Source organism: Chiloscyllium plagiosum, unplaced genomic scaffold (genome assembly GCF_037043375.1).
Source record: "Chiloscyllium plagiosum isolate Xiang-an unplaced genomic scaffold, Cpla_swu_hap1 HiC_scaffold_17, whole genome shotgun sequence".
Classification (NCBI taxonomy): Eukaryota; Metazoa; Chordata; class Chondrichthyes; order Orectolobiformes; family Hemiscylliidae; genus Chiloscyllium; species Chiloscyllium plagiosum.
In genome coordinates this window covers 37,262,900-37,277,610 of record NW_028270155.1, presented here as the reverse complement: position 1 = coordinate 37,277,610, position 14,711 = coordinate 37,262,900, and the positions used below count along the sequence as shown (strand labels likewise).

The window sequence follows — 14,711 nt, the reverse complement described above, 5'->3', positions numbered from 1 at the left end:
ATTCAATTGTTGTTAAACCTAAATGAGTATCTCATATGCTTTTTAAAGAAACTAACTTGATATTTTATACAACAAAGTCCTTGTTATCAAGACCCTAAACATTTGACATTCTCATGCATTTGGCATTCAAGGTTCAAAAGGGGAATTTCAGATGCTTGGAATCTGGATAACATTAGCTATTGGAATCAAATGATATGTCAGGTGCTTTATTAAAGCTAGTTCATGATTTATGTTATCAATAAAGATAGACTCATCCGTCATAGCCAGGAATACTGGTATTTCTGAACATTGCTGACCACATATTTTTAAAACGCACATTCATCTTGTGGCAGTGGCCAGTTTAGATTAGATTAGATTCCCTACAGTGTGGAAACAGGCCATCTGGCCCAACAAGTCCACACTGACCCTCCAAAGAGTAACCCACCCAGACCCATTTCCCTCTGGCTAATGTACCTAACATTATGGGCAGTATAGCGTGGTCAATTCACCTGACCTGCACATTTTGGACTGTGGGAGGAAACTGGACCACCCGGAGAAAACCCACGCAGACACTGGGAGAATGTGCAAGCTCCACACAGACAGTCGCCCGAGACTGGAATCAAATCTGGTCCCTAGCGCTGTAAGGCAGCAGTACTAACAACTGAGCCTCCGTGCCCTCCTAAGTTGAGTTCTCCCAGGCATCACTAGTAATGCTCTTACAACTGACCGATTCAGCTAAGTGGCATCCCCATTCCCAATGCGTGCCAAAGATCATAGAGATTACATTTTAAACAAAAGTTACTCAACAATGTCTGTCTTGCACCTGATCTAAACTGCTCTTCTTCCCTCTGTACTGTCGGTGTCATTTAACTAAAATAAATGTGCGTCACTTATTGCTTTCTACCATGTACCGGTTAGAAAATGGCTTGGCTGTGATGAGTGAGATTGTGTAGCTACAGGGTGAATTTACAGATTATTTGCAACATTATTAATGTTGCTTAGTCCAAAATGTCAAATCATGGCATATTGTTTTTGACATATTTATCTGGTCTGTTTTCTCTCAGGAACTGTGCAAGAAAAAAATTGTTCGTCCAAATGTTGTGCAAGCTTACTGTTGGCCTGCTATAGGCCGTGGTTGTGACTTGATTGCAGTTTCGCAGAAAGGAGATGATCCTCTTCTGTACCTCCCTCCATTGTTGACGTTTTTACAATTACCATCCATGTATAACTATCAACCCAGGCGAAATTTGGTAAGGACCTTGATGATTTTTTTTTGCTATCATGTCCAGATACACTCACTATTATTTATCAGTATACTTTAAATTAAAATTTGAAACCAAATACAGATATTTTCCAAAAGTTAAACTAGATGATGTTCAGCAGGGACTAATAAAGCAACTCACTTTTGCTACATTCTCTCATATTGCTTTTTTTCACAGCTGAAACTTTTCTGTTAGTTTTGTGAGAGTCCATTTCTGGGTTTGTAAAACATGTCTACATATTTGGCTTCACTGTCTGCAGTGTAACCTGTCCTATGCAAGCTTAACATGTGTAATCTTTCTCAATTTGCTGCCAATACAGTTTATGTTGAATCAGTCCAGTCTTGACTTCCCTAATGTAAATGAGATATCACACATAAACAGTGTTAGGAGTAGGCTGGGTGGGTCTGTGTACCTGTTCTGCCATTTGAATAAAATTAAGACCAACTTTCTACCTTAGTTCTCATCCCTGCTTTGCCCCTAAATCCCTCTGTTACCTGAGAAATCAAAACACTGTTGACTTCATTTCTAAGTATGCTCAATGACTGAGCACCCACAGCTGTCTGGAGAACAGAATTTCAAGGTTTCCCAACCTAATGTGTATTCCTAAATGCTTGACCCTCTCAAACTGAAGCTTTTAGTTTTAGACCGAGTTTTAGACTCTGCAGCTTGTCAATCCTGTTTGCCTTGCAAAAAAATGTACATATTTCTGTGAGATGACTCTAGAGCATATAGGCACGTTTTACTCATTTTGTCCTAGGAATAAATCTAGGAAATCTTTGTTACACTACCTCTTAAGGGATATAATCCTTACTTTACAGTAGGTATGCACTTGCCATTGCCCTGTATAATTGTAGCCATATTTCCTTAATGTTGTAATATTCTTATGCAATAAATACTTAACATATCTTAATGCCAACCTAATTAATTGCTTTGTTAACTTCCTGTAATTTTTTGAATATCAATATTTAATAATCACACCTTTTAAAAATATCTGTTTTCCTAACCCAACCAAAGTGAATATTTTTACATTTTTCTCACGTTCTATTCCATCAGCCATTTTCTTGCCAATTCACCCAAGTTATCCATATCTCTATTCAGCCTTCTTGTGTCCTTCTCACAGCTTACTTTGCCATTTAGGTGTTTTTCTTCAGTACTTTATTTTGATTTTATTCAGTCCCCTCCTTTTCAGTTGGTAATATAAATCTTAAATAACCGAGCCTACTCCAATTGGAGCCAGCTAACCTGAAAATTAGCTTGATTTCTGCCTATTATCCAATCTTCAATTCATGCTAATCTATTAACTTCAATCTGTGAACATAAGTCTTAATTCAAAGCCTATCATTGACATTTTATCAAATTCTTCTGAATAATCCAAAAATATCACATCATTTACCTCCTTGCCTAGATGTTTATTTAAAACCTGAAAGAAGCCTCATTTGTTTTGTTTAACATTGTTTTAAAAATAAAACTCTATTATCAATAGTCAGTTAATAGGAATTTTCCAGCACCTGAAAGGCCTGAACACGACCTTCATAGTCTGCATATCAAGAGCAGCTGTGAGGCAGCAGAAGTTGTCAACAACTTCTTATCTGTTTTATTCTTTGCCATCAGTGATTTGTGGACAATACATTTTCCAGATCAGAGTCTTGGTCCAATTTGGTGAATTTTCTATTATCTATCTCCTATGGAATATCATTGAATTTATAGGTTTTAGATGCTCCCTTCATTCACATGTTTTCCACTTTAATCAATGGTACTGTAACATAAAACACAGCAGGCCAGTCAACATCTAGAGGGAAACTGCATGTTATGAATTTGTGGCCGTGGTGACAAACACAATAAAGATGTCATAAGTTGTAATCATTTTGCTCATGCTGATCAATCTGAGTATTTCCAGAAAAAAACAAAAGAACTGTGGATACTGTAAATCGGAAACAGGAAAAGCTCAACAGGTCTGGCAGCATCTGTGGTGAGAAGTTGGAGTTAACACTTTAGTTCAAGTGAACCTTCTGAGAAATCTCAAATCTACTGAAGAGTTATGTTTTTTTCTCAATATATATTGGAATTATCTATATGTTCATACAGATTCGACTACTGTCAATATCTAATTTATCTTATCAAATCTAATTTAACAAATGAGACTGGTCAATTTCAAGCTGACTGTTAGGATCGGTCTTTTAGATGCTCTGATAGAGATCTCATTACGTACTAAGATACTTAACGTGAAGTCGAGTAAATAATTTTCCTTTGTTCTATTCTATGTTAGAGAATTAATACCCGTTATTTATCCTTCAATTTGCTCCCACTCAATAGTTCTGTTCTACAGTATAATTTGTGAATTAAATATCCTTCCTTCACATGTAAGGGCAGCACGGTGGCTCAGTGGTTAGCACTGCTGCCCCTCAGCACCAGGGACCTGGGTTCGATTCTAGCCTCTGGCAACTGTGTGGAGTTTGCACGTTCTCCCTGTGTCTGCGTGGGTTTCCTCCAGGTGCTCCGGTTTCCTCCCACAGTCCAAAGGTGCGCCGGCTAGGTGAATTGGTTATGCTAAATTGCCTGGAGAGTTAGGTGTATTAGTCAGGGGTAAATATGGGGAATGGGTCTGTGTGGATTATTCTTCGAAGGGTTGATGTGGACTAGTTGGGCCGAAGGGCCTGTTTCCACACTGTAGGGAATCTAATCATGTACTGAAAATGTGTTGCTGGAAAAGCGCAGCAGGTCAGGCAGCATCCAGGGAACAGGAGAATCGATGTTTTGGGCATAAGCCCTTCTTCAGGAATGGTCCGTAGTCCGTGCGGGATCAGTCGGTTCCGTAGGCAGGTGCTGAGGAAGGAGATATGGCTGTGGTAGTGAGTCTGTTTGAGAATGTGGCTGAAGAGCTTCTGTGCAGAGGAGATGACCTGAGGGGTGCAGTGAGAGAGGGACTCACTGAAATATTTGTAGAGGGAGGAAGAGAGCTTCTTCAAGGAAGGCATCCTTGTAAGAGGATTCGCAGTAGGTTAAAATCTTTGAGGAGAAAGTGAGGTCTGCAGATGCTGGAGATCAGAGCTGAAAATGTGTTGCTGGAAAAGCGCAGCAGGTCAGGCAGCATCCAGGGAACAGGAGAATCGACGTTTCGGGCATAAGCCTTCTTCAGGGCTTATGCCCGAAACGTCGATTCTCCTGTTCCCTGGATGCTGCCTGACCTGCTGCGCTTTTCCAGCAACACATTTTCAGCTCTGATCTGCTGACCTCACTTTCTCCTCAATCTAATCATGTACATTGTCTAATTCCATTAAATGTTTAGGCAGAGTACTGCCTCTTGGTTTAACCCCACAAGTTGGTGGCTAACAGTTGGTATCAGAATAAATTTAGGATCAAAAATTTAATTTGGGTGTACCCAAACTGTTCAGCTTCTCCCCAGAAAAAAATTCTGGCCAGATGTCTCTGATAACATACTTAAAAGTTTACAGCATATTTTTCTGCAAGCCCACTAATGAGCCAAAGAAATTGTTAAGTCATATTGAACTGCTGCTTTGGTTTTCAGTTTAAGCACTTCTGACTGGTACACAAGATATCTTGTCCCAAGTGAATTCTAGCTTTATTTTGGGTTTGAATATGACTTATTATCAGTATGAATCCCTGGAACGTTGCTCCAATTGGAGTTGTTGGTTAAATGAAATGATAATTGTTTTCTAGGTGTAGTACAAAGGAATTTCATCCTGAGCATGTAACATTGTCATGTTGACTGAAATCTCCCCTTCCACATAAATTTCAAGAACATTTTACTGGGTGATAATTAACAGTTTCTTCGAAAAACATTGTAAAATCCCGAGCGGACTTGATCGAGAGAATCTTGAACTAGGGGCTATAGTTTAAAAATAAGAGGTTGCCCATTTAGGACATTGAGAGGAGCCATTTTTCTCTGAAGATCTTTGGAATTTCCTTCCTGCGATGGTATTGGATACACAATCTTTAAATGTTTATAAGGCAGAAATGAATAGATTTTCGATTATCACATGGATGGAAGAATATCTGAGGTATACAGTAATGTAAAATTGAGGTTAAAATCAGATCAGCCATCACCTGGTCATTGCACATTAAACTTGGTAATCCAGAAGCCCAGGCCATAATGCTCTGGGGAGATAGGTTCAAATCTCACTATTACTTGTGGAATTAAAGTTTAATTTCATTAACTAATCTGGAATTGGGAAAAAGGACTCTCAATATCTATCAATGTCTCTCATCTCTGTTGATTGTTGAAAAATTCATCTGGTTCACTAGTGAGTTAGCTGTGTCGGTGCAATCCTCTCGCAGGTTAGTGTCACTTTGGGAGCCCATGATTTTGAGTTGCTGGTATATAAGCCCCATTCCACTGCCCCCACCCCGGCCAACAAGCCTCATTCCTGGTGAAGGAGTTATACCTGAAATGTTGATTCTCTTTCCACTTGGCTGCTGCCTGATCTGCTGTGCTTTTCCAGCACCACACTTTCAACCAGTATACAAGTACACATGGCATGAGTAGCAATTTCTTCCAAGAAGCCAACTTTAGCCTGTACCATGAAAGCAATATTCTTATCACCATTTCAACCCCTTAACCACTGCATTTAATAGAACAGCATTGTTCAAACCTTTGATGTTCTACTTGACGCTCAACTTTATGATCATAAAATTCCTCAATCCTAGCAATTAAATTGGCCAGGATTTTAAAAGTACATTTTTGAACAAGCTAACTACTGCCTGGTAATTTCCTTACTTGTATTAGCTATTGCAGAGATCAAAATACTGCTAAATGACTTCAATATTATTTAATTGATCTGACAGATGTTCATTTACGATCTAAACCAGAAGCTTTCCATAGAATTATAATGAAAAACTCTCTTCAACTTTGTGGTTTTCTTGTCTACTTCTTGTATAACCTGGGTTGTGGCTGCTCCAAACGTTCAGAAGGACAGGATGAGCAATGCAGGCGGGCAAAATCTACTTATCTATGCTACATAACTATGTGAGCTGACTGTATTGCTCGCAAGACACAGCTTTTCACTGTGCCTCAGTACATATGACAATAAATTCAATTCAGTTCAAAAATTCAATTCAATAAGAGATCAAAATGTGTAGGGAGGAAGAGGAAAAAAAAATTACCAGTCATTTGGGAAACCTCTTCAGTATTCCACAAGTTCACTGAACACTGGGGTATATAATTTGTGTTTATAAAATTAACATATCAGTGTTAATTTTGGGGTTATCATGACTGCAAAGATAAAGTATGATTTAAGACAAATGTGTTTTAACATGTGGCTAAAACATTATATTTAGAGTTTTGTATTTTTTTGAACAATGTATGCAACTAATGTTAATAAAACAATCTTCACTTCTATTTTAAATATTAGCCATTAGCAATAATTGTTTGCCCTGGACGACAGAAGGCCCATTTTGTGTACCAGATGTTAACTGATTTAATAAGAACTTCCCGACCGCTTTCTCTATCCTTGGTTTTGGTTGGACAGGATCCAGAAGAAATCAAGAAAATAAAGTTTACCAAAGGATGTAAGTGTACTCTTTGTAGTTGCAAGCAGATTGGCTTCTGAGGAAATTCTGGCCTTTGATCTTTGTTGAGAGAGAATACTATAAAAAAAGCTAATGTGTTCCAACCTCTGTCATTGAATGAGTAATTTCATTAAAGTTGACCTTTGTAATGGCATCTTTTCAGCATAACTGTGTAGTTAAAAATAGAAATACAATTAAATTTCAATCATGCAGCTTTCCTCAAGGTGGTTGATGTGGTCGAAAACGAAACTCCCATATGGTATATTGCCTCCCAGGTGAGTGGGTCAGGGATGTATCAGATCGGCTGCAGGACATTCTAAAGTGGGAGGGTGAATACTCAGCTGTCGTGGTGCATAAAAGCCCAAATGATATAGGTAAAAAGAAATGGGATGAGGTCCTACACGAAGAATTTATGGAGTTAGGAGCCAAGTTAAAGAATAGAACCTCAGAGGTGGTAATCTTGGGATTGCTACCAGTGCCACGTTTTAGTCAGAATAGAAATGAAAGAATAGGCAGGATGAATGCATGGCTTGAGAGATGGTGCAGGGAGGAGGGGTTCATATTTTTGGGACATTGGGACCAGTTCTGGGGAAGGTGGAACCATTACAAATTGAATGGTCTATGCTTGGGCAGGACCTGAAGCAATGTTCTGGGGAGTTCTGTTGCTAATACTATTGGGGAGGGATTAAATTAATGTGATAGGGTGAATGGAACCAAATGAGGTTAGTGGACAGTAAGGAGGTAGTAACTAAAGCCTATGAGGAATTAAATAATAAAGTCAGCCTGACTAAGGGGAAAGAGTAGTTAGGAAGCAGATGGTGAACGCAAAGGGAGAGGTGGTCTGAGGTGTATTTGTTTTCATGTGTGAAGTGTATTAGGTAATGTAGATGAAATTAGGGCTTGGATTAGTACCTGGGAGTATAATGTTATTGCTCTTACTAAAACGTGGTTGTGGGAAGGGCAAGATTGGCAACTAAATATCCCAGGACATAGATGCTTCAGGCAGGATAGAGAGGGCGGGAAAAGGGGTGGAGGAGTTACGTTTGTAGTCAGAAAGGATATCACAGCTGTGCTGAAGAGGGACACCATGGAGGACTTGAGTAGTGAGCAAATATGGGCAGAGCTGAGAAATAGGAAGGGTGCAGTAACAATGTTGGGGCTGTATTACAGGCCTCCCAACAGCAAGCATGAGATAGAGGTACGAATATGTTGACACATTATGGAAAGATGTAGGAGCAACAGGGTAGTGGTAATGGGAGATTTTAATTTTCCCAACATTTGATTAGGATTCACTTAGTTTAGAGGTCTAGATGGAGCAAAATATATAAGGAGCATCTAGGAATGTTTTATAGTACAGTATGTAAATATTCCAACCTGGGAAGAGGCCATTGCTGGACCTGGTGTTGGGGAATGAGTCCAGCCAGGTGTTGAAGTTTCAGTAGAGGATTACTTTGGGAATAGTGATCACAGTTCCGTAAGTTTTAGTAATTTTATGGACAAAGATGAGAGTGGTCCTAAAGGAAGAGTGCTAAATTGGGGAACGGCCAACAATAGCAAAATTCAGCACGAGCTGGGGAATGTGGATTGGGAGCAGCTGTTTAATGGTAAATCAACATTTGATATGTGGGAGGCTTTTAAAGACAGGTTATTTAGAGTGCAGGACAGACATGTCCCTGCGAAGATGAGGGATAGAAATGGCAAGATTGGGGAACCATAGATGACAAGTGAAATTGTGAGACTAGCTAAAAGGAAGCATACATAAGACCTGGGTGACTGAAAATAGAAGAAGCTTTGGAAGAATGTCAGGACAGTAGGACCACTCTGAAACGAGGAATTAAGAGGGCTAAAAGGGATCATGAAATATCTGTAGCAAACAGGGTTGATGAAAATCCTTTTCCTTAAAAGAAAAGCCTATTCATATATAAGGAGCAAGAGGGAAACTAGAGAAAGGATTGGTCCACTCAAGGACAAAGGAGGAAATTTGTGGTAGAGTCAGAGAAAATGGGTCATAGAGTCATAGAGATGTACAGCATGGAAACAGACACTTAGGTCCAACTAGTCTATGCCGACCAGATATCCCCACCTAATCTAGTCCCATTTACCAGCAATTGGCCTATATCCCTCCAAACCCTTCCTATTCATATACCCATCCAAATGCCTTTTAAATATTGCAATTGTACCAGCCTCCACCACTTCTTCTGGCAGCTCATTCCATACATGTACCACCCTCTGCGTGAAAAAGTTGCCCCTGAGGTCCCTTTTATGTCTTTCCCCACTCGCCCTAAACTTATGGCCTCGAGTTCTGGACTACCCCACCCGGGGGAAAAGACTTTGTCTATTTATCCTATCCATGCCCCTCATGATTTCATAAACCTCTGAGGTCACTCCTCAACCTTCGAAGCTCCAGGGAAAACAGATCCAGCCTATTCAGCCTCTCCCTATAGCTCAAATTTTCCAACCCTGGCACTAGGAAGGAGACCAGAATTACACACTCTATTCCAACAGTGGCCTAACCCACGTCCTGTACAGCTGCAGCATGACCTCCCAACTGCTATACTCGGTGCTTTGGCCAATAAAGGAAAGCATGCCATACGCCTCCCTCACTATCCTATCTACTTGTGTCTCTACTTTCAAGGAGCTATAAACCTGCACTCCCAAGATTTCTTTGTTCAGCAGCATTCCCTAGGACCTTACCATAAAATGTATAAGTCCTGCTCTGATTTGCTTTCCCAAAATGCAGCACTTCGCATTTACCTAACTTGAACTCCATCTTCCACTCCTCAGCCCATTGGCCCATCTGATTAAGATTCTGTTTTAATCTGAGGTAACCTTCTTCACTGTCCACTACACTTCAAATTTTGGTGTCACCTGCAAACTTACTAACTCTACCTCCTATGTTTATATCCAAATCATTTATATAAATGATAAAAAGTAGTGGACCCAGCACTGATCCTTGTGACACTCCACTGGTCACAGGCCTCCATTCTGAAAAACAACCCTCCACCACCACCACCACCACCCTCTGTCTTCTACCTTTGAGCCAGTTCTGTATCCAAGTGGCTAGTTCTGACTGTATTCCATGAGATCTAACCTTGCTAGCCAGTCTCCCATGGGGAACCTTTTCAAACGCTTTACTGAAGTCCATATAGATCACGTGGACTGCTCTGCCCTCAACAATCCTCTTTGTTACTTTTTCAAAGAAATCAATCAAGTTTGTGAGTCATGATTTCCCACACACAAAGCTATGTTTACTATCTATAATCAGCCCTTGCCTTTCCAAATATGTGTAAATCCTGTCCCTCAGGGTTCTCTCCAACAACTTGCCCACCACTGAGGTCAGGCTCACTGGTGTACAGTTCCCTGGCTTGTCCTTTCCACCCTTCTTAAACAGTGGCACCACGTTAGTCAACTTCCAGTCTTCCATCACCTCACCTGTGACTATTGATGATACAAATATCTCAGCAAATATCTCACTCCCATAGCTTTCCACAGAATTCAAGGGTGTACCTGATCAAGTCCTGGGGATTTATTTACCTTTATGCGTTTCAAGACAGCCAGCACTTCCTCCTCCTTGAAAAATGTCCATATTACAGAGGATGTCACCATCTGTCTCCCCACATTCTATATCTTCCTTCTCCACAGTAAACGCAGATGCAAAATACTTGTTTAGTATCTCCTGTGGCTCCGCACAAAGGCTGCCTTGCTGGTCTTTGAGGGGCCCTATTCTCTCCCTAGTTGCCCCTTTTGTCGTTAATGTATTTGTAAAAACCCTTCGGATTCTCCTTAATTCTATTTGCCAAAGCTATCTCGTGTCCCCTTTTTGCCCTCGTGACTTCCCTCTTAAGTGTACTCCTACTGCATTTATACTCTTCTAAGGATTCGCTCGATCTCTCCTGTCTATACCTGACACATGTTCACTTCTTTTCCTAACCAAACCTTCAATTTCTCTAGTCGTCTAGCATTCCCTACACCTACCAGCCTTGTAGGAATATACTGTTTCTGGACTCTCGTTATCTCATTTTTGAAGGCTTTCCATTTTCCAGCTGTCCCTTTGAGATTCTTACTGAATATTTTACGTTGATATTCACTGAACAGAGGGACATGATGGATATTGAGGTTCGGGCTAGATTTTTGATTATTTTAGGCCAAGTCGGCATAAGAAAGCATCAAGTGTTGGGTATTCTAAAAGACATTAAGGTGGACAAGTCCTTAGGACCAGGTGGGATCTATCCTAGGTTACTCAGGGAAGCGAGAGAGCAAATAGCTGGGGTCTTAACAGTTATCTTTGCCGCATCCTTGAGGTCTCAGAGTATTGCAGAATTGCTAATGGCCCCTTGTTTAAGAAGGGTAGTGGGGATAATCCAGGTAAGTTTAGACCGGTGAGCCTGATGTCAGTTGTAGGGAAACTGCTGGAGAAGATACTAAGGAATAGGATCTATTTACATTTGGAAGAAAATGGGCTTATCAGTGACAGGCAGCGTGGTTTTGTGTAGGGAAGGTCATGTCTTACCAACTTCATAGAATTCTTTGAGGAAATGACAACATTGATTGACGAGGGAAGGACTGTTGGTGTCATATATATGGACTTCAGTAAGGCCTTTAGTAAGGGTCCCCAAAAACCCTTCGCATGGCAAAAGTGAAGTTCCATGGGGTCCAGAGTGTACTAGCTGGATGGATAGAGAATTGGCTGGGCAGCAGAAGACAGTCGTAGTAGTAGTAGTAGTAAGTTTCTCAATAGAGAACTGTGACCAACAATGTTCCACAGGGATCTGTGTTTGTGACATAGATAAATGGTGTGGAGGAAGGTATAGGTGGTCTGATTAGTAAGTTTGCAGATGACATTAAGATTGATGGAGAAGCTGAAAGTGAAGGGCACTGTCAGACCATGCAGCAGAATATAGATAGATTGGAGAGTTGGGCAGAGAAATGGCAGGTGGAGTTCAATCCAGGCAAATGTGAGGTGATGCCTTTTGGAAGATCCAATTCAAGACTGAACTACATGGAAAAGCCCTGGTGGCAATTCATGTACAGAGAAATTGGGTGATCAATCCATTGTACCCTGAAGTTGACAATGCAGGTCAATAGAGTGGTCAAGAAGGCATATGGCTTTCCTTCATCGGATGAGTACAAGAGTTGGCAGGACATCTTACACATGTATAAGACTGGTTTGGCCACGTTTGGGATACTGCATACAGTTCACACTACTGGAAGGATGTGGATGCTCTGGAGAGAGTGCACAGGAGGTTCACCAAGACATTGCTTGGTTTGGAGGGCACTAGGTATGAAGAGAGGCTGAGTAGATTAGGATTATTTTCATTAGAAAGGCTGAGGTTGAGGTGGGGGGAACCTGACTGAGATCGACAAAATCATGAGAGGTGCAGACAGGGTGGATAGTGAGAAGCTTTTTCCCAGAGTGGGGCACTCAATTCCTGGGGGTCACAAGTTGAAGGCGAGAGGCGGAACATTTAAGGGAGATATGCATGGAAAGTTCTTCACACATGATATTGAATGCCTGGAACGTGCTGCCAGTGCAGGTGGTAGAGGTGGGCATGATAGCATCATTTAAGGTGTATCTAGACTGATACATGAATGGGCAGGGAGCAGAGGGATACTGATGCTTAGAAAATAGGTGACAGGTTTAGATAGAGTACATGGATTGACAGAGGCTTGGAGGACCAAAGAGCTTGTTCCTGTGCTGTAATTTTCTTTGTTCAATCTGACTCTCAGAAGTAGTTAAACACATGCATTGGTCCCTTTAGTCCAGTCACTATTTGATAAGATCATAGCTAATCTGATAAACTTGCACTGCCTGTCTGCCTTATCTAATGCAGGCTTAAAAATACTCAATTCTGTGTCTAATGCTCTCTGGAGAAGAGAATCCCACAGATTTATCTGAGAGAAAAATGTTCTCCGAGTCTTCGTCTTTAATCGGACACTCCTTATTTTTAAATTCTGTCCCCTACTTCCAGCCTCTTTCATAAGAGGACACGTCCTTTCAGCATCCACCCTGTTAAGTCCCTTAGGATATTGTATGTTTCAATAAGCATCTCTCATTCTTCCAGATTCCAATCAGTACTGAGCTAACTCTGTCCACCCTTTCCTTGTTCCAAGGTATTAGTTGAGTGAACCTGGTCCATGCTGTTTCTAATACAGTTATATCCCTTCTTCAGTAAGAAGACCAAAATTATATGTATATTCTAAATGTGGTCTCATCTACACTTTTACAGCTGGAGGAAAATGACATTACTTCAATGTTCCATTCTCTTTGCAATAAGTAATAATCTATTTGCCTTACCAGTCACCCTCAGTACTTGAGTATTGGCCTCTTGCAGTTGTTATACCAGACACCCAGATTTTTTCAGAGTTCTACAATCTTTCTTCACTGAAGTAGCATGGTACTCATCCATCCCTTGCCTTGCCTCTGTTTTTAAACTGATATGTATGCATTCAAAGCCAGCTGGACATCTGTTTCAAAAGTTTACAATCTTAACTTTCCACCTAACCCAATCCTCCTCATGTTTGGAGGTTAAAATTACCCATATCTGATAAGAATATTGGATAATTCAATGAAGTAAAATTTTTTGGTGATTTGCTCTTCTGTGAAGTTAAGAGTCCGAACCCAGATCTGTAGCTATTTTTGTGATCTTCATTATATTTTTGGTCAAAGGTAAATAGTTAGAAATCTCTTCTTGCAAGCAAAGTGGAGAACAACAGATAAAGGGGTCACTGAGGTATAGTTGGATGGTGGATGTTGCAGAGGTGTCACTTCAGGGCAAGTGATCATAATTCTATTGGGTTTAAAATAGTTATGGAAAAAGATAGAACTGATCAAAAAGTTAAAGTTCTAAATTGCAGTAATGCTAATTTTGACAGTATTAGACAGGAACTTGGCAAAGCGACAGCTGGGAAATGAGAGGCTGTTAAAAATTACATAATGAGAGTTTAGAGACAGTGTGTTCCTTTGAGTGTGAAGGGCATGGCTGATAGGTGTAGGGAATGCTGGGTGACTAGACAAATTGAGAAATTGGTCAAGAGAAAGGAGGAGACATGCCAGATATAGACAACTGGGATCGAGTGAATCCCGAGAGGAGTCTATCCCAGTAGGAGTATACTGGAGCGCAAAAAGGGAATGTGAGAAAGCTTTGAGTTAAGGAGAATCCAAAGAGATTTGATAATAAAATTAAGAGAAAAAGAGTAACTAGAGAAAGAATAGGCCTTCTTAAAGTTTAACATAGCCACCTGATGTATGAAGCCACAGGATGAGATATTAAATGAATACTTTGTGTCAGTATTTACTGTGGAGAAGGACATGGAAGCTGCGGGACTTGGGGAAATAAATAGTGATGAAAATAGTTCATATTACAGAAGAGGAAGTGCTGGACACTGTAACGCATGAAGGTAGATAAGTCCCTGAAACCTGATCAGGAAGTTTCCCAGAACTTTGTGGGAAGTGGAAGAAGAGATTTCTGGGCCTCTTGCTGAGATATTTGTGTCATTGATAGTCACGGATGAGGTGTGACAGACTGGAGATTGGCTAATGTGGTGCCAATATTTAAGAACTTCAGGAAAAGCCCAGGAATACAGATTGATGAAATTTATGTCAGTGGTGGGTAAGTTGTCAGAGGAGATTCTGAAGGACAGGATTTGGAAAGACAAGGACGTACTAACAATGTGTCGCACTAACTTGATTTTTTTGAAGAGGTAACAATAAAGATCAAGACAGAACAGTAGACATTGTACGGACTCAAGCAAACCGTTCGACCAGGTTCTGCATGGTAGACTGGTTGGCTCATATGGGATCCAAGGGGAGCTAGCTATTTAGATACAGAAATAGCTCAAAGGTAGAAGACAGAAAGTGGTGGTGAAGGGTTGCATTTTGGACTGGAGATTGGTGACCATCAATATGCCACAAGAATCAGTGCAGGGTCTTATTGCTTTTGATCA

General features: G+C 40.6%; 1 protein-coding gene across 1 annotated transcript in view; it reads left to right on the top strand.

Annotated features, from left to right (window-relative positions):
* tdrd12 (tudor domain containing 12) overlaps positions 1 to 14,711 on the top strand; it is a 147,019-nt gene that overhangs the window by 55,055 nt on the left and 77,253 nt on the right. The window contains exons 13-14 of the mRNA XM_087996141.1: positions 1,044 to 1,229; positions 6,611 to 6,767. Coding sequence (XP_087852267.1) covers positions 1,044 to 1,229; positions 6,611 to 6,767 — 343 coding nt within the window. The remainder of the gene's footprint in view (positions 1 to 1,043; positions 1,230 to 6,610; positions 6,768 to 14,711) is intronic.